This window comes from Ptychodera flava, chromosome 19 (assembly GCF_041260155.1).
Source record: "Ptychodera flava strain L36383 chromosome 19, AS_Pfla_20210202, whole genome shotgun sequence".
NCBI lineage: Eukaryota > Metazoa > Hemichordata > Enteropneusta > Ptychoderidae > Ptychodera > Ptychodera flava.
In genome coordinates, this window is record NC_091946.1 from 20,274,379 (window position 1) to 20,297,167 (window position 22,789).

At 37.3% G+C, this 22,789-nt stretch overlaps 1 protein-coding gene across 1 annotated transcript; it reads right to left on the minus strand.

The window, feature by feature from the left end:
- Positions 1-248: 248 nt before the first annotated feature.
- LOC139118844 (sodium/potassium-transporting ATPase subunit beta-1-like) lies at positions 249-21,718 on the minus strand. The gene is made up of 6 exons (XM_070682348.1): positions 21,484-21,718; positions 6,067-6,198; positions 4,974-5,081; positions 4,547-4,719; positions 3,754-3,855; positions 249-3,144 (listed from the first exon to the last, which is right to left on the minus strand). The coding sequence occupies exons 1-6, from the start codon at positions 21,623-21,625 to the stop codon at positions 2,677-2,679; spliced, it is 1,125 nt and encodes a 374-aa protein (XP_070538449.1). The 5' UTR covers positions 21,626-21,718; the 3' UTR covers positions 249-2,676.
- Between the last annotated feature and the right edge of the window lie 1,071 nt (positions 21,719-22,789).

Here is a 22,789-nt window from a genome sequence, read left to right on the forward strand (position 1 = left end):
ACGGTTGTATAAACTGTAACCTGGTGAGGCAACTTGTATAAACTGTTACCCTGTCAGGAAACAGTTGTATAAACTGTTCCCTAGTCGAGTGATAGTTGTGAATCTATTAACTTGATCTTTGCACATGTCTGGACCAAAGTCAGGCACACTGGGTGATCATAAATTGGCAAATCACGATAGGGATTTCTGCAAGGTGTGTTAAATAAAATGGCCATTGCAATGGCTACAAATCACCAGAAATCACACAATTTATTTTTAAAGAGGATTTTTATTGATTATTCTACAGTGGCAAATTCATCGGTAAAAATCATTTCAATCAAAACTTACGATTGGGAGACTGTAGAAAATAAACCACTGGGCAATTGGTGCATTATTGCTTCCTATAAAAATCAGTAAGATCTTATTTCAAGTAAGTAAACATGTCTTTGTTAAATTGTCCTCCTGACGCGGAATGAGTTATGTCTGACAAGAGTCAATTACAAGCCTCAAATTTCATCTTACAATGCCATACATTATGTACGCTACTTCCCTTTAAACACACATTAATGAGAAGTGTTGAAATTAAAAACCTGCGTAAAATGCCTGCGATTTTGGATTGCAGCTTCCCTCGCTATTTTATCACAAAATGAAAGACAACAGAGAGTAAACTTAGAATACTGGATGTGGTTCAATACACTTTAGAAGGCTCAGGCTAGGAACTGAATTTATTTGGTACGCCATATAACTCTGAATAGAGGCAGTATTTGAACTTCAAGATCAAGCATCAGCCTTGTAGTTGCAACTTTTTCTTAACAGTTTTGCAAAGAAGAGATTTTTGCTATATCACGGAGCCTGACACGACTCCAACGTGAAACCATACTTGCACGTGCTTTCTCAATCTTGAAAAGTAACAGAAGGATCTTGTGCCAAACGAATACATAATTGTCTTTTTTGAATGCAAAGGAATTTATCCAATAGTGCGAGTCAGGGTAAATGCATATGTGAAGAACTGCAAGAAGAATTCACAGAGTACTGACCAATGTGCAAAATGGTGTAAAGTGGATATTCAGTCTCAGAATTTCAAGGGCCATTATTTCTATTTTTTTTAGCCTGGCAGTTTGTTTCCCGTTACACATGCACTGTAAGATGGGTTCTCTCAATATTTTTTTCCTTAGAAGGTCTTGTATCTTGCAGCATCTTTACTGAAAAATCATACTCACAGAAATAATGACCGCAATTCTTGTTGAATAGAGCACGACATGAGTGCAGAACCAAATAGAAATGACTGACAACAGTAAATTCATGAATACATAAGGAAAAACTGAAATTTAGTCGTGCGTGAGGATGTGGAGGTCAATATCAAAGAATTGAGTGGTAACCATGAAGTGAGCAGTTGCTGACCATGTATTTAAACTTTTATCATGAATTACGAAGTCCCAAACATAAGGTACAAACCTGAGGTTGACGGAAATTCATCTCTAAAATATGAAGTGATGGCTTTGGGGTTTTGGATCACAAAGAGAGAAGTTGCAGCCATAATGCGAGATGCTACACTCTCAAATAGGGGAACTCACATTTGATTATATTTCTCCGGAATGACATTTGGAAACCAAAACACTTTGAACGCTTTCATATGAACACTGAATAGAAAAGAAAACTGGGAAATGATCAAATATTTTCTTGAACTTTGGCATTTTGCATTTATACACGTTATTAAGATATATAGCAAGACCTATGAGGACTTGATGACAAGGGGGGTTGTAAAAAGAGGAGGAAAACAAACAGATGCAAATATTTCTAGTGAAGAGTGGCACACGCACGCACAAAAATAGTTCCTGGCAGCTTGCAGGGAAACGAGTGATGGGCAGCTGGAATGATCAGGCATATCCCTATGTATATACTGCATCTTGTATGGAATATTTTTCATCTTTCATGCGGCAGTGGAGACCGACTTCACAAATAGACATTGTTATTTCAGTGTTTTTTTCAGAACTATCATATTGGAGTGTATGATTTGTCTCTTGGACTCAAACATGTGCACTCTCTCAAGACAATGCAGCCTTTGAATGCCTGCACCCCACGCCATTCCCGATATTCCCACGCTTTAACCTTTAAATGCCCTTTGCTTGCAGACATGCCCATACTTCAACTGGCAATGTGCAGCATATCTTGGAGGCTTGTAGCCGATTGGTTGGCTGAATTGTCGCAAATGAATCACTCCAAGACAGCCAATCAGCTCTGTAGTATTAGTTAGCCTTAGTTTAGACCCCTTATGTTGCTGTAAATAATCGAAATCTACCATTCAGCATCTCATGGGGCCGCTGCACATTGACAATGTGACCTGCCCCTTCACTGGTAAGAAGGGGATGGTAGCGTCTCCGGAAAAGACCTAATGCCACTGACAGCTAACATTAGTAGAACAAAGAAAACTAATTTCATTTAACCACATTAAAAAAATTCAACTGCTGAAATACAGTGCAGAAAAGCAGCCTATCGGAGAACAAGGTTTCAAAATTACAATCTATGAGTAATTGGCAGAAATCACGAAGGTAATTACAAACACTTAACAATCGTTTTCATGTACATTTTGTGGTTCAATTTCAAATATACAGAATACACGCACCATATATACATTTGCTTTTTGGTACCTATTTCTATACAAAAAACCCTCGCTTCCTGATAGGCGTGTGCTTGCTGTTATGCTCCTGTAGCTTGTGCTCCTGTAGCGGATGCTGCTGTAGCCTGCGCTGCTGTAGCCTGCGCTGCTGTAGCCTGCGCTGCTGTAGCCCGTGCTTGTGTAGCCCGCGCTTCTGTAGCCCGTGCCTCTGTAGCCTGTGCGACTGCAGCCGGTGCGACTGTAGCGGGCGCGGCTGTAGCGGACGCTACTGTAGCTGGCACCTCGATTGGCGAGTTCACCCTGACCATGAACTCTACATGACCCTCAAATTCACCGTATTCCATGTTTGCAGCGCGGGCGTAGCATTTTATGCGTACTGTCGTGTCCTGCGTGATGTTCCTAAAGCGCATGGCTACAAGGGGAGTTAAGTAATGGACTCTGTAATGAGAATTCTTATTCGTATCGCCTGTGTAGGGGAAATATTTAAAATCAACTCCTGCTGCCGGGTAAAACTCAGTAATTCCGAGGTTTTCTTGGTCTTTATCTTTCTGTAAACATAAAAGAAAAGAAATCACCTGATAAATAAACATAAGATATCATCATCATATCACTGAATATGGTATCACAAAATACTCCAATAATTTGCTAGTGTGACTGCACTAATGTAGAATGTAAAAAACACTGAATTCTTCATAACACAGGCCCAGATCAATTGATAGCCTTGTGAAAAAAATACACATAAATACATTCACACATACATACACATACACACACATTACACACACATAAAATGAGAGTTAAAGATTGGCAAAATATAAGTAAGCAATTGCTCAGTGACATCTTAAAATCGTTTTTGGAGACCGAAAATTTCATGTATTATTTTTGTTGGACATCGGAATCCAATATAAAGCTTTATTCTCTGTTTGCAAGACTAAAACACAAAAAGACTGATTGTACATTAAGTTGAACATTGGAATGTTATTGATACAAAAACTTGTTAGATGTATCGACACACAGTATTGGAAGCTTCTTGGAAGTGAAAATGTCTGCAATCCATGTGTATTTGCTCTTTTAGACTATCAATTTTTTTTATACGTCAACTTGAAAGCATGGCATATATCCATGTGTGACCGTGCATAGATATTATAGGTACTAACCCGTCCTTTGCATTCAAACAGAATGTAGTTTGGATCCCATCTATCGCGCCAAGCATCTGGTACCGACTCATTTTTGTATGCCTTTGGTTGCCATCCCCATACCTGTTGGGAAAAAAATACAATTTATGAGTGTCAACATTATGAGTCAAGTTCACTGAAAACTCAATCCTTTTGTGTTATTGTTTTGTCTGTGAACTGAAGGGCCAAAATTGACAAATTCAAAAGATGCAGGGTTGTGACATCATTTGCAACAGCCCCTCCAATTCAGCTACACCCACTGACAAATGGATTTGACTGAAGGTCAAAGGAGAAGTGATTTATCTTGATTCCCTTAAACGTACAAGTTAAACAGGTCATGATGAGGAACTGTTGTAAAAAATTATATTTCCAGAGATGAGGAAAACTCCAAATAAACAACAAAAGTGATATATAAGAAGGAAGTGTTGCTGAAAAAAGTATTTTAAAAGATTAGAGAAAACCCTCAATAGACATAAATACTGGACATTTTTGGGAAGTTGTGCTGCGAATAATATGCAAATAGATAAGGTACATAATTTGTGTTGCCACAGACAAAACAGACAGGTAGACAAACAGACTGAAAGACACAAAGATACACTGACCAAAAGACAGATCATGAGACAGACAGACAGACCAGACAGATATACCATGTTGAGGTAGCTAAAATTATTGGTGGTCAAGTGCCACAGAATACCTTACAATTTGTGCAAAACAAACGTATGCCGACAGACAGACAGGCAGACATACATACACAGATACCAATACAGATGCATACCTTGTTCAGGGAAAAGTAGACACATGGTTGTCCTATGTCATAGCCATACTTTGGAGATGTGCAGAACTCTCCAAGGTCTGATAATTCGAACTTGCATAGCCTATCACTGACATCACCAAAGGAAGGCCCACTTGGGCAGTTTTCATACACTGTGTCATTTTGATTTCTGTATACTGTAGGTTCAAACATAAAATAACATGCAAAACCAAATCATGAGTTTTTCTCAAATCTGTTTATTTATTAAAGCCTACAAGGATCTTTTTGAAATTTATTGACATTGAAATATCTTCAATTCTACAGCATTTAAAATCAATTGGAAAAGCAGTTGCGGAGTGTTTGATCTCTCAAGGTATACGCCTCTTTTTAAGTCATCCAGGAGAAAGCTTTCTGGAAATTACAAAGTAAAAAACATGCTGTGTCAACTTACGATCAAGCAACTCGTCGATATCATCGGTGAACTTTTTGTACGTGTTTTCGTTGTCGAGATTGAAGGCGATGTTCTCCTCATTCTTGTATCTGGGATAGTGCATCAGACCTGTAAGCAGCAACACACGTACGGACGGTGAGTGGTCAAGACTCAGAATAACAAAGTACGCGACAAGGGCCAATGCATACTTTTCCGAAGAATGAAGAATGGTTTAGAAACTTACAAACTAACAAACACACAACAGGAGCCCATGCACACTTTGTAAAGTAACACATACATATATGTAAAATGTCTTGTTCCTGTCCGATGTCTCTAAAGACATCTTTTTTAAGTACAGAAAAGTTTTCTTCTTACACTGTGAATTTGCAAAATAGACATGTATCGAACAAATCACTTATCCTTCATCAGTGTCCACGCTTGATCTGACAGAAAGATCCAAATGCAGGCATTCAAATAGCTGGAGGTGTGAACAAACTTGAGGTGTGAAAACGTTTCATTGTCACAGAAAAAGTATTGACATTGAACTGTCCACTGAATTTCAGGATGTCACCATAGATGGGTGGTATCTCACATTTTCCAACATTGGCGTTGAGTGGTGGATTGATTACATTAATTTTTCAATTTTTTAAATTCACAATCTTTGAGCAATAAATACTTACAATAACAAGACACAGGAAGACTTTACCATCACTTTATGCAGGCTTGTCTTAACTTTTCAATTAACGACTTTGTCAAAAACAAAACATGATTCAAAACTATACCAGCATCCTTCTAGGTTTTTTGCTGGAAATAATCACATCCTAAAATGTATTACAGATATGTCTTATGATCTCAAGAGGATGTTGCTAGAATGTGGACCATTTTTTGAGCAATGCCCATAAGGCGTATCCTGATCAAGACATGTTGGTAAAATTATTTACATCAACCAAGAAACTGAGTGGCTTTTCAGCTGGCGGCCTTTGAAAATGATTTATAAGTTGGTTGAATATTACTGTACACCATGTGGCTAAAAATGAAAGAACAAGAAGCATTTCCACAACTTGACATACTTTTGTCTGATATTCCCATGTACACGATGAATTCCTGTGCTTACCTGGAGTGCCTATCTTGTCTGTGTATGTTGGCTGTGTTTGGTCAATGAAGCCATAGTAGAATATAGCAAGTAAAGATCCAAAGAACGCGGCGAGAAATCCGTAGTAAAACAGATAAAATACACCAATTTCAGCTGTTGAAAGAAGCAAAATATAACAAAATCTAGAATTAATATAAGTGATTGAATAAGTTAACTACATTTTAAGGTACATGCAATTTATTTATCGATGACTTTGCAGAGCATGGGACATGGCTGGTTCATAAGTTGTACTTCTAAGATTCACTTTTTGGAGTGGGACCAAACAAACGAAGCAAGGGGACAAACCAAAACATTATCACTATTTCAAATCTTATTATATTATATATCTGTCTTCATAAATTGTAAAAAATGGCAGAACGTGTAACCATGTCAGATTAAGATTTATCAACAAAAAAATAGATCAATGTGCACATGTGAGGATCAGAGATTGAATGATATGTTCAGGTTAGCTACATGTACTTCTACTGAAGTGATTTTCCAGAACATATACCTCAGTTTGCTCTTCCCAATATACCGTAAATCATGAAACTGACTCAAGTCCCTCTACACACTTGTGTGTGGTCACACTGTCATTACATTTCTAAATTTCCGTAATATGGTAAAATGCAGCTAGAGCCTTGTGGACACATTTTGAACTTGAACCCTGGTACAGTGAATGGAGTTTCACCATCTCATCTTTATTGGACAAGAGAAAATTCGATTCCCCATAGAGTTTACAAATGGGGCAAGTTCTTAGCACCATATTGGAAACTTGTGTTTCTGTCATCCCAACCTTAGCAAATGACCTCTGACTTTTATTCTCCATTACAACAGAGGACACTGTACAGATTGCCTTTTTCAATACCGTTTCAAGATGTGATTACCTTAAATTACAGCACTATAAATTGTGCATTGGGTGAATGCAATATACAAATTTATATCATCTCTACCGTGTATATTACCAAAGTGTATCGTTTGCTATGGCAATGTGGTGCAACAAATTGCTTTCAAAAGTCAATATATCAATCAACACTTTTCTAAACACACTTTGAGCTGGCCTTTTGTGACCTATGATAATTCATTTTGACCTTTATACACACTAGTTGGGGTCAGTGGTTTGGGGATGGCATTCCATGAAGGGTTAAGATATTTCGACCCATACTTTCAATGTTTTGAGATTCAACAGAGGCTGTTCTGATATTTAGAGGTGACAGAGTGTAGTTGTTGCATTTATATTGCAACATCATGTACTCACTGTAATGTCATTTACATAAAAGGCTTTCACTTCAAAGGGTGCAGGCATGGTCCCCAGGTTAGTAGGCACACAGTCCATGTAGCCGACAATGAGATGCTAATGATATGCGTAGTGTAACTCCTCGACTAACTTCCAGCTGGTTGCTCACTTTCTACTATTTTTATAGCATTTTATACAAAGGCACAGACTTATTCTACCTGCAACTTAAAACTGATAGTGATTTTGTAGCTCATTCTTTACTATTTTTCGTAGTATTTGATAGCCGGTATCAGAGAGTTCACGTTCATGTCGGCTACATAGACGATCTGCAGGTTATTACACATCTTCACATATTGTATTCTTCACTGGTGACAAACAATGTGTACATAGGGTTCACATGTGATGGCTTAATCTACAAATTATATCACAGCAGAGATATAAAGCTCACAGCAGAGATATAAAGCTTCATCATATTTGGCACCATGTGTAGATTTCCATGTGATAAAACTACATTTAATTTCCAGCACCTGGGGCCCCCCCACTGACCTGAAATGACATGGCTCCAGAGTGGGGTGGACAAGTCATGAATATACATGTGTACACTCTGGCATTGTAGTACAGCATGCTGATGAATGGAGTGTAGTCAATTCATCTGCACACAATGGGATTTGAAATGCAAAATGAGGGCAGCCACTCGAGATGGGGGTCAGAGGTTATCACCAAGCCTTTTGACGTTATCAGCACAATGCGGTAACACCACGCCTGATCTAATTCTGTACTTCTGTGCCCATGAATGCACATGAACATGGCAGCAGAAGAGATATTCATGAGCACTCTCCCACAAAAATACATACATCATAAAACATGTGTATTATATACCCCTTGACTTTCAAGAAGTTATTCATTGTACATGGGACAAGGTACTTGGAGTATGCATTGTCCATATTATATAATATGCCTGCCACACCATAGGTGACAAATATTTCAGTTGCTGAGAAACAAAGCTGCCAATAATAAGGTGCATATTTGATTTACTGAACTCTGAAAAGAAGGCCATTTTAAAATGCTGATCTCATAGTAAGATAGCTGAATTCAATCTAGTGTAAAAATGTGCAGTGCACGTGCAGTGTTGACCTCGGTGATAAATATTAATGACAGGCTTATCAAAATGGTTTTACTGGTACAAGTGACTTGGCAGCCCATATACGTCATGTATGTTATTATTAGTAACTGCTGCAAATAATCATAAACAGTATAGATGCATATCAGCTATAAATCAAATATGGCGAAATTTGAAATGGCTTGTTTGCTGAAATTTTGACACCAAAAAAAATCAATTTTAAAATACTAAGTCTAGAGAAAAAGATTTTTGAAGACAAATGTTAAAAACATATCTAAAATGTTTTATTGTGCCAATTTCATGTTGATCATCTGAAATCTGAATAAATCTGAATAAGTACATCCCTACGAAGCCATGTAATTTCCGACAAAGTTTTCTAGGTATAATAGATTTCAAAAATTTCAATATGTTAATGTTTTAAGAAAATTTTATGAAATTTGCACAAGGGCATCTCTAGGACACTACTAATGAAATCAGGAACTTATTATTTGACAGTATTATTGCAGGCAATATTAACGATCATGCACGTTGGATCACAAAGTGGGAAACTTGGCCAAAAACATTTTCACAAGCAAAACTTAAATGACATTCAAGACAAAATGCAAATTTCATTATTCTTCAACAAATCTGAATAACAGCATGTCTGAACAAAATCTGAACAAGCCTTAGTCAGGTCATACCTGGGGCTGTGCAAAGTGCATATGAGAGATGGAAATGTGAACATGGATTCAGTTCATATTAGGGATTTTAGGTCACGTGACAATTGTGTTGAACGTACGCGTTCGATGCAGGTCTAGTCCGAACTTTCGCGTTAATTCTTAAATAGACCAAATAATCAGAGAAAATGAAACTGTAGTGTTGAAGATTATTATTTTAACTTCATTTTGGGAAATTTTCACCTATGTACTACGATAAATGGCAAAGCAGCACGACTACAAACTCACGCGTACCGGCGATTTTGGCGTCCATTATGAGCGTTGTGCCGTGACCTCGAATGTCCCGCGAAGGAGATCGAACATATACCTCTTTGATAGGCTCTCCGCATGACTTATTCTGATCGCATCACTATTTTTTTGGGTTGGTACGAAAGTAGAGATCATGGGCTTCATTTTGAGGGGGCAAACGTTAAAATCGGCCGAGAAAAACTCAATCTGTGATCAAACTTTGTGTTTCGTTTGTGTTTTTTTGAAAGAAAATCTTGATTTCCTTAAACGTTCGGCCCCAAAATTAATTTTATGATAAATATTAATTGTAATTCTGCAATAATTACGAGTCTGATGATGCGAAAAATGATGCTTAAGGCCCTTTTTAGCGAGTATGGTTTTACCCCAACTGTACATCCGGGCACTCCCAGGAATCACATACAAGTAATCGGCGCTAGCTTCGCCGCATGTTCTGTGTCAGGAGGTCTAAGCTGAGTTCCGACGTTCATGATTTCGCAGCTAGATTTGTCTGATTTCTTATCTAACGCAAGGAACTAGAGAAATATAATTTACCCTTTCAAACGTTATCTTGTTCGAAGTAGTTTGACTTCCGGGTGATATTTTTCGATAGACACTGAGTGAGAAGTTGTCAAGCCAGCACTGCACTGCAGTGTAGGCATACGCACGAGCACCACACTTTGCCGATACTATACTGAAATTTTAGTTTCTATCTTTAGTTCCCGAGAAGGGGACTATTTTGGTTCTCTCTGAAGAACAAGGCCATAGATTATTAATTTGTTCTTTCCTCATTGATGGTGTCCCGGACTTTGAAAAAGTTGTATTTATACTGGTTTGTATTTCGGACCGCTGACTTCGACATGTTCGAGGGTCTATGTTATTTCCGGGGCAGCTTAACTTTGCATCCAGTTTAATGCAGTTGTTCATTCTATAATGCGTGTTGCTGTTTTACGGCATTGACAAAGGGTTGAGAACGAAGTTTTTTTGACTTTTTGGAAAAGTTCTTTGTTTTAACTTAAAATCGACATTAATCAGACATATTCATAATCATTTAATAAAAGTTGTAATCACACAAAAAATTTAAAAAAAAATTCGAAGTTCAAATTAAAAAAAATCTAAAAAAATATTTTGTTAAATTTAAATCAAGTTCTAAAATGTCACAGGTATCATTTGATTGTTTACAGGTATTGTTGTTTATTTGTTTACCTTGTAAATATAAATCTAAACTTTTTTCACATATGCAAAATAAATATGATGGAATATGATTATCATATTTCTGTAGATGTTCACGATACATAATGCATACAGCGATCAATGTCACAGGTATCATTTGATTTTTTACAGGTATTGTTTTTTTGTTTACCTTGTAAACAGCATTCTAAATAACCTTTTTCACTTATAAAAATTAAAAACCATTGAACATTTCGTCAGCAATATCCACAAAAAATTTCATCAATTTTCAATAAGAAATGCTTGAGTTATTGCAAAAAGCACAAGAAATTGCAATTCTAGTTTCCTCAAACAATGTTCAAAATGGGGTCACCTGGTGGTTATGATAACTACAGGTGTCTACCATGGCATAATTTCTAAACAGGAGAAAGTTTTTTTCAAATTCAACAGGACATATCTCTGCATGTACTGAACCGATTTTCATCAAACAAAATGCAATCAATTGGTCTTAAAGAGAGCTTTCTTTTGATATATAATTTATTATTATTGTAGTTGTCTATCAATTTCATGTAAAATCCCTATTCATATGCCAAAGGTCACTACATTTCACTTCCGGTACAGACTGAAAGACTGATTCACTGCTTCAAGGACATAGAATACTATGCTGTATGTATGTATTGTGCAAGCCTCCTTTCAGTGTGGATCGAATGTCCTACAGTCTACATCTAATCCTGCGGGTTACGAATACCACAATGAAACTATTCATAACTCCCATCTTAGACAGTGATGTCTTACATGTACTGCAGGAACTAAAATTAATATTGATGCAGGAAACCATGAAATACAAAGAAATGTGTATGTAACGAATCCCTCAACACTTTTGGGTTATTTTAGTTTCACAGATTCAATTATTTACACAACTAAAATTTACTGATTGACATCTTTTGTGAGTCCCTGGGTTGTTACTTCAATGTGAAACATCTACTTCTGGTCTGATTCATGGCCATGAGTAACAACACAGCTGATGTACAAAGATAGCATGTACGGAAAATTGCAAGAACGAAGAATTTCAGTCTCCTATCCCAAAACATATTGAGAAATCAATATGAAATCACTGGCTGATATTGCTAAGATGGAACAAATAACCACAGCCCTAAATGATGATTCATGTGATATTATCCCTTGAATGTACAGTGGTGATAACTCATATTTAATTTTTCATGCTTGTAACTGTTTGTGTCATGCAGCATACAGTACACTGAAAATTAATATTTTTTTATTGACATGCCATGTCATACAAATAATCATCACAAAGCTAAGGAATCTTGGGACATTTTAATCATGCATTAATAATATTGAACCCATTTTAGCTGCTATGCTAAGCTCTGTATTGTGTACAGGTAATTGCCCGGGAAAACATTTTTGGCAATTTGGATAGTGATATTATCAAATTTTGAGATCAAAGTAATACTGACATGTCAATCGTTCGATTGTATGCATCTGTAATTGCAGGTCATAAATGTGCTTATATTCTGATGAATATTGGAGATGGGTCTTATATCAATATTTTTTATTGAAATGCACGGTAAATGAAATGGGGAATCAGATTTGTTTTCAAAAAATGGATCAGGATATCAAGTATTCCATTGCACACAACATGAACAGTTAAAATACTCGGCAAAACAGTCCTTCAAAACCTTTTAGAATACTAATAGTTAGTATTAAGATAAGAATCTTGACCTTAAATCTACATGTCTGTAGCCTGAGAGACCAAGGTTTCAACTTTAGATTTTGTAATTGTACTGTGTATGCAGAAATCTACTCCTCATATAATTCTTATGCATTAGACGGTCACTGGACGGCTATTGGGGAACCCAATAAAAAATGTAAATCAGAATATGTTTAACACTTACTGACATTAAGTTTTGTAATTCCTTCATTTTCAAATATTTACCATAATTTAAACAAATGCAAATATTTGCTTTCATTTACAAAGTTACAATGACACTAGTGGCTACTCATTTGAAAAATATGCACACACTTGCTTTCACTGAATACTTACGATGAAATCATCGGTTTCAAAGATCTTCTCCCCCTAATTGTGCACAGATGAATGTATGGCTGAAAACAGTGAGTTGTATGAATTTGTACAAAAGCAACCACAATAGCATGTAGCTGGGAGCCAACTTCATCACATACATTTTTGACAGGTACATATTTATTATGAATTCCTTGCTTCTCATCATTTTCACGTATAACAATTTTGTCTTGAAGAAGTATCTGTATCATATTAACAGCCCATCCTGTCTGTGAGTAACTGAGGTCACTGCAGCAATTATACTCTCTAACACAGTGACTGTGAGTTGTACAACTACAGATCATTATCATACTATCATACAACATGAGAACAGGAAAAGGCTTTTTCACAGATCACTGTACTGTGCTACAGTACACTGTACAGCGTTCTCCACAGCTAGGAAAAAAAGAGGGGTAGCAATTTACATAACAATACATAATTTGCGTAATATTTTGTTGTGAAAATATATTCTTTTGTACAATATTAACATAAGAATAAACTGCTAAAAATAACAGATGGGTGCCCCACCCCTAACCTATGTGACAGTGATCTGTGACAGTACACTTGTGAAACTGAAGCACTTTCTCTCCTAGGCTTTAGCTGGAAAAGTTTAACCCTTTTCCTGCCAAGTTCATATTTCACCATCGGGTCAAGTTGTTTAAAACTAGTGAAGCACACTATGTCCCATTTAGTGCATTTTAACAAAAAATTGAATATTTTGAACTTGAGGGCCCCTGAAATCACAGATGCTGAAAACACAATTTTTATGGACTAAAGCTGCTGCAACAGACCCAGGCAAATGGGTGGGAACATGTATGGTTTTGGTAGAATACAGCTTTTCACTGAGTTGGCAGATGGGGAAGTGATACTGTCTGGCAGGTAAAGGGTTAAGTCATCAAAATCACATACTGAGAACAGTGGTTGGGGTTGGAATTGATTAAATCAATCAGCAAAATCCATCATTGACAGCAACTCTAACATCACATACATGCATTTTCAGGAAGAAGAATACCTAAAATTTAGTTCCCTGTACATGTGCACTAGTTACTACATTAATTCCATATCCATAGACATGTTCATAACACCAAGCAATTTAATAACCATAGCAGCACAAAGGTTTACAGTGCAATTCAACCGTGGTTTAAGGAGACTGGTACCTCTCATTATTACGACTACCATGTGAACTACTACCTGGTTTCTTTTTGTAACTCTAGTCCTTCAATAAGCAAGCAATTGACTTGCTAATGCGTTGTTTTGTGGCAATATTCCAAGTAAACTGCTCAAAAGGAAATGTTTGCCTAAATTTTGCCGATGGCAAAGATGCTTGTTGTCGATACAGGTATTGCAGCCTGTTAGTTACTGTAATTTTAAATGGAATGTAATTAGATTTAAAAAATATGGGAGTTGTGTGAACCTTGAAAAGTTTAAAATGATCCCCTGTCTACTTGGTACGTATTCTATTTATCTGAAGAAATGCATGTTTGGTAAAGGGCAAACACAGGTAAGATGTGAACGCTGGCTGCGAAAGGGCTCAGATATTTAACATATGAATAAGCTATATGTTTCTGTTGTTGAACTGGGATGGTTTCACTGTACAGTAGGTAAGATGTGAACTATGGCAAGTCCATCATGGCTGTTGGGACATTATTTCACTTGTCCTTTTCAAGGTTGTTAAAGGTTGCCTCAGCAGGAAGGGGTAACTTGCTGCCTCAAAGACACTTGTTTTTGAACTTACGTACGTAAGTTACGTACATGTACAAGGCTTTGAAAGCAGAAGTGTACACTTTACAGTACGTCCGTCCTCTACATAACAAATTGCAATTAGAGTGTAATATGTCTATATGATGACAACGTTGCACAACTTTAACCCTTATTGAACTTATTCTGTCAAGTTCATATTTCACTATCAGGTCACATTGGTTAAACTAGTGAAATACATGACTTAATATATGGTGCATTTTAACAAAAAAATAGAACATTTGAAGGTCCCTGAAAACAAAGATATTGTTAACATGATTTTGACGGACTAAAGCTGCAATAATAGACCAAGCCAAATGGGTGAAAATACATATGGTTTTGGCTCAATATTGCTTTTTACAGACTTGGTAGTTGAGAAAGTGATACTGCTTGGCAGGAAAAAGGTTAAACCTTGTACAGACTGATTAGATACAAACAGTGAAGCTCAAAAGTGCCAAGACTACCAGTACATGTGTGATGTGATTGGTCTCATAGTAAGAAGTAAATTTGGTATGAAAATCCAACTAATCCCCTTTCTCCCAAGTTGTATTTATTTCTATGGTCTATCTATGGAGCCTGGTAGAAATAGGACTAAATATGACAACACCCCCTCTCTATCAAATTAATAACACCTTTTTTGATTGATTCAATATTGTGGTCTTTGAAAGTATTAAGATCAAATATCAAGATAACGCAAACACAATTATATATATATATATATAATGATATATATATTATTATTATTATTATTATAAAGATACTCATGCAGCCAACTATTGAATCTCTTCCCTATGGCAACAATTCCACAGGATATAGAGAAGGAAATGATGGTACATGTACTTCAGTTGTGTATAGGGAAGGTTTCTTTAACATTTTATATATCAATTATCATGCAACCATACTTGGAGACGAGAGAGCATGCCAAGTTCTATAAATAGATAAACCTTGGATTTGTCATATCCTCATCATGAGCAATTGAGTTTACATGGCCATGAAAATTACATGTAAGTACTAGTACAGAGGAAATGGAATGTAATGCTTCCACAGAGATTTCTGTGAAAATATTCATGGACAAGTCCGATACATGTATGATTATATCACTATTTCAAAAGTACTTATGCTAATTGTTTTTCTAATCAACATATAATCTGTCTTATGTTCCTCACGGTCATCACGTGATATACAGAAAGCCTTCACTTTTGCTGTGCAAGGAAAATTTTTAGTTACTTGTAGTCATAATAGCCAAAAGATGTTAACACTTACAGAGATATGGGTTTAACATTTATCAAATTGATGGTGAGTAACGTTTGGACACCTTCCAAACAAACTTACTGTATTGCGCAATCTGGGAAAATTCCATCATTACAAATTCCAATTTGCAGAAGTTGCCCCCTTACAAATATGTACATTATAGATTTTCTCCATTCAGTGTTTGTCAAATTACGCTCTTTTTGGTATGCTGCATGAACAAGCAGGGATAGAAATACTTTTTTATTTCTCGTGGCAAAAGTTGCCACCGGATATAAAATCAGGTGGCAACTAGAAAGCATTTGCAAGCAAAAGCGAAGTTCCAGAGACCAGAGCAGCGGAAGAAACAAGAGAATGTGTGACAAAGATAGGTGCAGAATGAAAGAGTGCTTTGGATTTTAATGTTCAAGCACGTACCTATAGTTAGGGCTGCTAGCAATAAAACACCATAATACAACTAAAAGCAAGGCAGTCCACAGATTACAAATGCCTACATGTATGGTAAAAACACAACAGATACATACGGGGGCGACAACGCACGGAAATGTATATCAGACGACATTGTCGCGAGCTAGAGCAATAATTTTCGCTCCGCTGACCTACGCAAACAAATCAATCGCTTGACGGGTAGCGCTGAGTTGTTGCCGTAAAGAGGCACATGGTTTACGACGATGATCAGACGAGAGGAAACATCGGACCATGGATCTATTTTTTACATCCACGATCGGACCTAGGCCGTTAAAATTGAAAACCGAGGCCACATGCATTGTCATTTTATTAAAAGCACAGACTAAAACAATTTTCATTGCAATGTCGCTGTTTTCACAAGATACTGACCGTTTGATCTTGGAAAGTTGAGCTGCTTTAATGTGCAGCCAACGCATGCCCTTGCGGTGACAGAGCTGTGTGTTACCGGCGTTAAACGGCCTCGTAGACTGATATAGGAAAAACCGCTGGTGGCTCCTCAGAAATACGGCGGGCAGTTTCTCCGCCAAAACAGCCGATTTTGAATCTAAATTTTGCATTGATCTTCGTTTTCGAGCACACCCACCTCGCCTAGGTACACGATGTGCCTAGCCGCGCTTGTAAACCTTCAAAAAGCCTATTAATTTCTCTCTATGCGAGCGAAATCCGCCATTGTTATCTCATGAGCATTCGGGCGAAACAGTATAGCGCCTCGTACGGCGAGTATTTAGAGAAAAATAAAATCAAAAAGCAACAAAAAACAAAGCGAAAGAAAGCTAGAATTATTAATAGCTGAACGCAATATGATAGTCGAGCAATGGAGAATAACAAACAAATAAATAAACACGCAAGAAATGCCCGTAAAACCCGTCCGAGCTGAGCGATGACGTCATAAGCGTGTCGCAATGCATTCTGGGTAATTAAGGTAAAATTTGTGTATAGCATGTTCTATGATAGTAATACCGGAAATAGAGAAAGAAAGAAAGAAAGAAAGAAAGAAAGAAAGAAAGAAAGAAGGAAAGTGAGCAAAAACTAACAGTTCCAGAGCTGGTCTCTGGAACTAATTATGAAAAATCTGGTGGCAGTTTAACACGTGATCGGTATAATAAAACATTTTCTCATTGCCACATACTCTATCTAATCTATAAATTCTTGAAAATATGGTGAGTGCACGTCACAAAAAATCAACCCATACTGCAGGCCTCGGAAAATTTTTTTCAAACTTACTAACCGTGGGACACGTGAATTTCATTTTTACTTGCCCAAGAGGAAAAATTACTTGCCCTAAATTTCTAATAACTGTACTAGTAATTTGTAACAGAGAGCAAGAGTTTGGCCATATGAAGTGAATTCAAAGAGGGAAAAAACAGATTCAAACATGAACTACATTCTTGTTAAAATGAAGGACTATTACCAAATCTGAAATGTCGCAGAAGAAATGTGAGAATACTTTAGTTTTTTCTGAAGATTTGGCCATTTAGAAAACATCTTTGAATTTGGAATTTTTCCACAACCTCGTCCAAATTAAAATCTTTGCATAAGAGTAATAAGATTGTGTGATTTACAATGTGCATGGCTGGCTGCTGCTCTTTATTATCAAGCTGAGATCACAAACAACTGCTCTGCTAGTGTTTATCTGCCAATGCATATGCACATGTACCATGTGTACATCTGCAACCCTTTTACCTGTTTACATGTTTACTCACTGAGCACAGCCGTCTTTCAAAGTTTTATTTTGATAAATGTATTCGTCAAGAGAGCAGATTCAAGTTTCGTTTTCGTTATACTCTTCAGTACAGATTTGTTTTCTGTAAGTGAGAGCCGATCCCTAACAACCAAGGTCACGTAATTTGAAACTCTGCATCTCACGCACTACATAGCTGCAATATGTGGCCTCCTTGGTTGACTGAGCCCGTTTCGACTATGATGTAAACTTGTACTTTTTCAACTGGGGTTGATTTACGTTGAACAGTAAGCATTGCGGAGATCCATGGCTTCGAATAAGTTTACATCCATTTACCAAGCACATGGTGCAATTACACTATCGCGTGAAGCCGATCGACTGTCATACGACTCATACACTAGCACAAAGAGAATGGCAACCACTGTCAAGAGCATACCACTTTACGGCACACATACAAAACAGTGAGTTCACTCCGTGTCGTCGGAGAGAACATGTCGCAAAACTCTGTTTTTACGACTTTTTGTGTTTTACAACAGCAAGAACGATTATTTTGCGATGTCGGGCGGATTTTCAAGGGTTTTCAGAAAAAACTTCTGAGAGTTGAAGAACTTACAATGATTCTAGGCGTGTACAGACCTAATGAAATACGTTTTCAAGCTTGAATTGTCCAGAGCTTAGTTAATTCAACCGCTGGTGCACTTGCCCGTCGGACGGGAAGCATATTGATTTTACTTGCCCGAACGCAAAATTCACTAGCCACGGGCGTCGGGCGATAGGAATTTTTGAGCCCTGTACTGGCTAATGAATTGCAAGTATTTATTGTTATTTAATCATGCAGGCTGCAGTTTGGCTTTGTTTTCAAAATGTCACAACATGCTTTTATCTTGTGCCGTATGACTGCATATGCGGCTATCACAGAGGACAACAGCATGTCAAGTGTACAAAAGCTGCTGTCATCGATATGGAGATTAGCCAATCACAAGTTTGGATTCACGCTGTGTTTTCATTCATGCCAAAATGTCGCAATTAGTTTGGGTTTTTTTTGGCTAATGAGTTTTTCGGCCGTCAGACAATGCGTGTTCCTTCAGTGTTCCTTCATTCAAGCCATAGGATCGATGACATGATGACCCAAAATTTAGTGGCAGAAAAATACCACCAGAAAAAAATTTTGGTGGCAGATTGACAATTTTTGGTGGCAAATGCCACCATTGCCACCGATTATTTCGATCACTGACAAGTCATTCTGAATTTTTCAAAATCAGTTATATATTGATATCACTACAATATATGTTTAATTAATATTGTCTTCCAAGCAAATGCATGTGAATGTCTGTATGGCGAATGTTGCCTGTAGCTGTGGAGAGTTAAAATGGATTATTTGAGCAATATGAGAATAGAATTGACAAATGCAATTCATAGGGAAACTTGGTATCTTTTAATTCAGAGGTCTAACTTAATATTATATCTCAGTTCTGCAGGAAAACATTTTATGAAATAACTTACATATAACCTCCATTCAACAGATAAGAAAACTTGATAATGTGACAAAAACTACACGTACCTATACACATTCTGCTGCAGCTCAATAACAAGGTACTGAGAACGTGACTTGTGACTCTAATGTATGTACTGGAAATTTTTCAGAAGGTCGGAATAACAGACATGATATACACTGTACAGGGATGTTATGAAACAGGAACAACAAATGTTTAAGTCTGAGTCGAAAGGTCATTTTCATTTCTGGCACATACTGCTGAAAGACTTCTTGAAATTTTAATGTAAAACATGTTCCTTTTACGAACCCCCATTTGCCACAACGGTTGGGTCCAATGTTGTTGTGTACTTTGGTGTCCACTGTGGTGTGTGTTGTGTACTTGGAAGACAGGGTGGCAGAGGCCAATTTTTTTAACTCTTTGTCCTTGGTTGGAGATGAGGCATGTCCTGAAGGTGCATGTTAACTTATGATTAAATGTTGTACATGTACATATACACAGGCATTGTAAGTAATACTTGAATTATGGAATATGTACAACACATTTTGACAGTGACTTTTGCTCAAGCTTTCCTAAGGCATCATGGGCCAGTGGCTGGAGCAGTGGACACACAATCTAAGGATGAGTTCGAGCCCCAGCATGGCTATTGTGTTGTGTCCTTGAGCAAGGCACTTTTATTTGTCATTACTTCCCACTCAGGAGTGATGTGTATATTTGGTGGGAAAGTGGTTGTAATGTGTGCATTTAGCTATGCTGCGCTGATCGGCTGAATATGCATTATACCAATTTCATGAATCACAAGTCGCTATCAGATCATGTTGATTGTAACAAGTAAGACACGTACACGACTCGACTTTATCCATATACATTGATTGATTGATTTTGAGAAACTTCTATTGTACTTTATGATCAAGATCCCAATGAGGATACAATTTCAATAAAGGCTATATTCTACTTTACTTTTACATTTGTACAGTACTGTTCTGAAGGGTAATTCACATATTTGTTTTGTATCTTGAATATTATAAAAAAATTAAATGAAATCTTTCCCTCTACTCTATCACAGCATAGGTATGACAGTATGACTGGACATGATGAAAAAACCACCACCTCTTGCAATACATACATCCTGTCAACTGCATGTTCAGTGAGTATATCACTGAGTCACACGAGTGATGACCTTGACTAATCCGGGTCACATCTCAAATGGTCAATGATAGAGTGGCAAAAATACATATGTCGTTACACTACTTTGCCTATTTATTCCCTGAATTTGGCATTCTTATATATATATATATATATATATATATCAAAACTTGCTATTGGCTGGCTAGGCCATATATTATCAGACATCATAGTTTGTTTCAGTTCCAGTACTTTGATAATAAAATGCGAAATTCTTCAGATTATGCCATTTCTCGTAATTTTCAGAGAAACATGGACTGCAGAACATATACCCCCCCACACACGATGGAAGTAATTTCTGCATCATATTTCAATTTGCAGTATTAAAATGCAATGCGTTAATTTTGCTGGCATTTTATCAAAGTACCGAGTAGTACTATCACAGATGATTCTCTGCCATCTATCATTGAAAAAGAAATATCACATGCAAATAAAACCGCTCAGGTCATACAGTACATTACAAAGGTCATTTTCTGAAAGCTCATCGAGCCAGAGTGACCCATCAACTGCATAAAAGACACTCTCAATTGTCTGTTGCTGTGTGCAGAAATTAGCATGAGAAAAACGGAAGATTTTTTCACTCGGTGGCTATCTAGGTCAAAATGGTAGTTCAATCGTTCCCATTTGTCGTCATGAGGTTGTGTGATCTCTCTAGAAAAGATAGTTTGATAAGTATTGTTACAGGAGACGGGCTGATGTCAACTATTTTGAGGCATTTTCCACTTTCCCCATTTCAACTCCGAGTTTTCGCTTCCTGACTGATGTTCACGCGGTAACGCCAATGTCGACCACATGACCTCACGTTCCAGTCGCACTCGCAGTCACAGGTCACACAGTATAACCACGGAGCTTCCGTGATCGACGCGAAATGTCACCATCAAAGCTTGGTTCAAAGGGCTATCTCGCACTAAAACCGTTTACTATATCAATAATGTCGCAAATCAGTCCACACAACGCTCGAAATTGAAAAACGAACGTGGGGCATTTCGCTATGCAAATTAGCCGGCGCGGCTTATAGACTAGAGATCATACCGCGTACACTTACCCCAACTGCGAGCATTTCTTCCCATAAAAGTCTTCTGTTGGGGGTCCCACATGAAGTCCTTAAAGGCTTTCCAGTTCAGTGCGATCTTCTGAGTGCATGTTAGCTCCTCCTCATCCAAATGACCGTGTCCTTTCTCAGCCATTTTTAAGTTTATTTTCCTCGCACACTACAAGACAATATTCTGCACAATCCCCGAAAGGCCAGTCGCGATGAATTCTGGGGAAAATTCCCGGATGATGTGCCTGTGACGTCATTGCTTTGAGGAAGGCCGAGAAACCAAAAGCACCACCGTAGTTGATAGCGCTTTTAGTAGAAAGGGCTATCAATTGGTGCCTGTGGAGAAACGAGGTTGTAGTCGCTTCAAGCATATAGACCCTATGCTTCAAGGAATGAAATGTAGAAAAATATAGCCCGAAGTTAGACATACCTGGGCTTTAGGGAGCGTTCAGTTATTATGGCCAGGGGTGGGCCGGCAAATTCTTCCTGCGCATCAGTCAATTGATGATCTCTTTCTATATATGACAAAAATTTTATGACCCCCCCCCCCCACCCACATTGCTTGAGTAAAGCTTCACACACAAACACCTCTGGAGGGGGCGATAGAATCCAAAAAAAAGATTCTCAGATTTTTTCAAATGACCCTCTCCTTACAAACTCACAAGGTGTTAGTGTTCAAATTTCCCCTTCTGACTCGCTATAATTTTGAAATTACCCCTCAAAGGGATAAGACAGAAATTACAGGTGGATCGCAATATTTTTGCACAAGCGTGTGTGTACAAAATTTTGATATTTGGATTTAATCGATAATCAGCTGTTGATAATGTTGATTCACTATACATGGTAGTCATGAGAAAACTTAGTCAATGAGAAAACTATGTACATGTAATACTTTTTCAATAGAAAACTATATCTATGCATTTATAGATATTTGATAATTGACATAAATGTACTTTATTGGAATAGGGTTGTTACAACTGGTATGTGGACAAAAAATGTGACTTAAGAATTTTACCAAAACTGTTCATCCACTATACATGGGGAGTCTATGATAAAATTGTCAATAATTTTTTTCCAATGAAAAACTTGCTATTTTTCTGGATAGTTGGATAATTAACATAATTGTACTTGATTAGGATATGATGGTTACAGGTGCATAATATGTGTACAAGAAATCTGATTGTGGAATTTCATATACATGGGAGTCTATGAGGAACTATGAATAATTTTTTTTTCAATACAAAAATAGGTAAACCTGTGTATTTATGTACTCTCGATTATTAATATTAAAGTACTTGATTAGACTGGG